This window comes from Humulus lupulus, chromosome 7, assembly GCF_963169125.1.
Source record: "Humulus lupulus chromosome 7, drHumLupu1.1, whole genome shotgun sequence".
Lineage (NCBI taxonomy): Eukaryota > Viridiplantae > Streptophyta > Magnoliopsida > Rosales > Cannabaceae > Humulus > Humulus lupulus.
In genome coordinates this window covers 49,389,822-49,392,083 of record NC_084799.1, presented here as the reverse complement: position 1 = coordinate 49,392,083, position 2,262 = coordinate 49,389,822, and the positions used below count along the sequence as shown (strand labels likewise).

The window sequence follows — 2,262 nt, the reverse complement described above, 5'->3', positions numbered from 1 at the left end:
CATGTATTGTGGTCTATATACTACTTTATGGTACAAGTATTATATATTCACTTCATTGTTACTTTCATAGTTTAAATATGGATAAATTTGATTATTTGTTTTATCTTGCTAGATATTGTCCCTTCAATTTGGTGTATACATTTTTTTCTTTTCCAGCAACTATGTTACGATTGGATTTATCTATATATATATTAGTTCAAAACTACCATGTCTTGAAAGTAAAACATTATTTGTGTACTGAAAACTATTAGCTACATATTTTATATGTGATATTAGAATGTTATGGGATTTAATTAACCAATTTATGTATTGATTTTGTGTTTTCTAATCAATTTATAGTATTAATTTGGTTTCAAAATTGATTATTTCAGATTGATTGGCATGGTGGATTGGTGGCTTTGAGTGTTTCAGACAGTTTGGCTTGGTAACTTTGAGGTATATTATTATAAATTATGTTGATTAAATCACCACTAATCTGAAGGATTAATTATGATCCATTGTTTTGAGGCCTTTTGTTTGGTTAATTTTGTTGTATATTTAGTATATGTTTCATACTTTTGACTTTGATGAATATCTAGTTTGGCAATTTGTGTGTTTCATTCCTTAGGCTTTGAGTTGTATGTATCGATGTTATTGAGTTGTGTTTTTTTATCAGAGGCTTTGAGTTGTTTTTCCTTGTTCTTGTTCTAATATGTTTGATGTATTGCATTGTCCTTAGTTTTTGAGCTGTGATTCATTACTTTGATTCACTATCTTTTTTTGTCACTTTTAAGTTTATTACATTTCTGTATATTACATTTCGGATGTAGCTATGGATCTATTTAGCAAGATCTAGAGCTCCTAGGAAACCGCATGAAGATGCCACCTCTACCATAGTCACCCTATCTACCTTAATTCCCTTGGTCTGCATTGCTTGGAAGAGTTCAATTGCTTCCTCATGCCTATTTTCTTCTACAAGAGCGCCAATCATGGTGTTCCAAGAGATGAGATCTCTCTTGGGCATCTCATTAAATATTCTCTTGTTTTAATGTTTGCATGTGGACTCACTACTCTATTGTAGGAACCTTTTTTCCTAACTTAGCAACTCCACTCTTGAGAACCTAACTAGCAAATATATGGCATAAATCTAATTTCTTATTGTTGTTTCTTTAGGAATAGTCTTGTATTTTCATTTAGAATTCTTATTGAATCCTCAGGTCTTACCTAGATGGCAGGTGTTGATAATGAAGTTCTTATTATTGAGAATAATGATGAGGCTTCTGTTTGGACTCAAAAGCATGAAGAAATTTTCATTGAACTAATGGAAGAAGAAGTCTTAAAGGGAAATAAGAATACCACAACCTTTACCAAGCAATCATGGAAATATATAAAGGAAGAGCTTTGTGCACGAGCAAAAAGAAATTATAGTGATATGCAACTAAGGAACAAATACAATCAATTAAAGCAAAAGCATAAGGATTTTAAGTCTTTACTAAAAGAGACTGGTATGGGATACAATGCAGTGACTGGAGAAGTTAGTGCGACAGATGAAGTTTGGGATAAACTTATTCGGGTAAAAATGATTTAAAATGGATTTTATGCTTGTTTTATTTTGATAGGTATTGGTATATTTTATCAATATAATTTCATTTGATGTAGGTTAACAAGTCTGCTAAAAGATTTAGAAAGAAAGGTTGTAAGTTTTATGAGAAATTATGCACTATCTTTGGTGATACTACTGCAACCGATTCCAATGCTCATCCTTCAACTCGAAGTCCTTCTAATGATGGAGATAATAATGATGATGATGCAACTTCGATAAGTCCTTCTACTAGGAATGAAGAAAGTGGTTTTGATGAGGATGGTAGCAAAAGAATAGGTAAATCAACAGCCACTTCAAACTCTCGATCAGTAAAAAGAGCAAAGTTCTCATCAGCTTTGGCAGATGCATTGGCAACATATAATGAAACTGCAAAGCGAAAGACAGAATTGATAGAGAGATCAATGGCAACATCTGCATCACATTACTTATTGGATGAGAGTGTTGAAGCTCTTAATCAAATTGATGGAATTAGTGGAGAAGTATACGCAAAAGCTATTGAGAAGTTTGAGAACGAGGTGTCCATAGCATTGTTTCTAAAGATGCCAAAGCATAGAAGAATAGATTGGTTGCTGAATTTGAAGTGAAAAAGTTTAGACTTTGTTTAGCTATGAACAAGATGACTTTATTTAGCTATTAATTTTAGTTTTGTTTAGCTATTGACTGGATGAGTTTGTTAAGCT

At 32.0% G+C, this 2,262-nt stretch overlaps 1 protein-coding gene across 1 annotated transcript; it reads left to right on the top strand.

Annotated features, from left to right (window-relative positions):
- The first annotated feature begins 1,200 nt into the window (after positions 1-1,200).
- LOC133789590 (L10-interacting MYB domain-containing protein-like) lies at positions 1,201-2,262 on the top strand. The gene is made up of 2 exons (XM_062227388.1): positions 1,201-1,552; positions 1,639-2,262. Exons 1-2 carry the CDS (start codon positions 1,208-1,210, stop codon positions 2,164-2,166), a joined length of 873 nt encoding a protein of 290 aa, XP_062083372.1. The 5' UTR covers positions 1,201-1,207; the 3' UTR covers positions 2,167-2,262.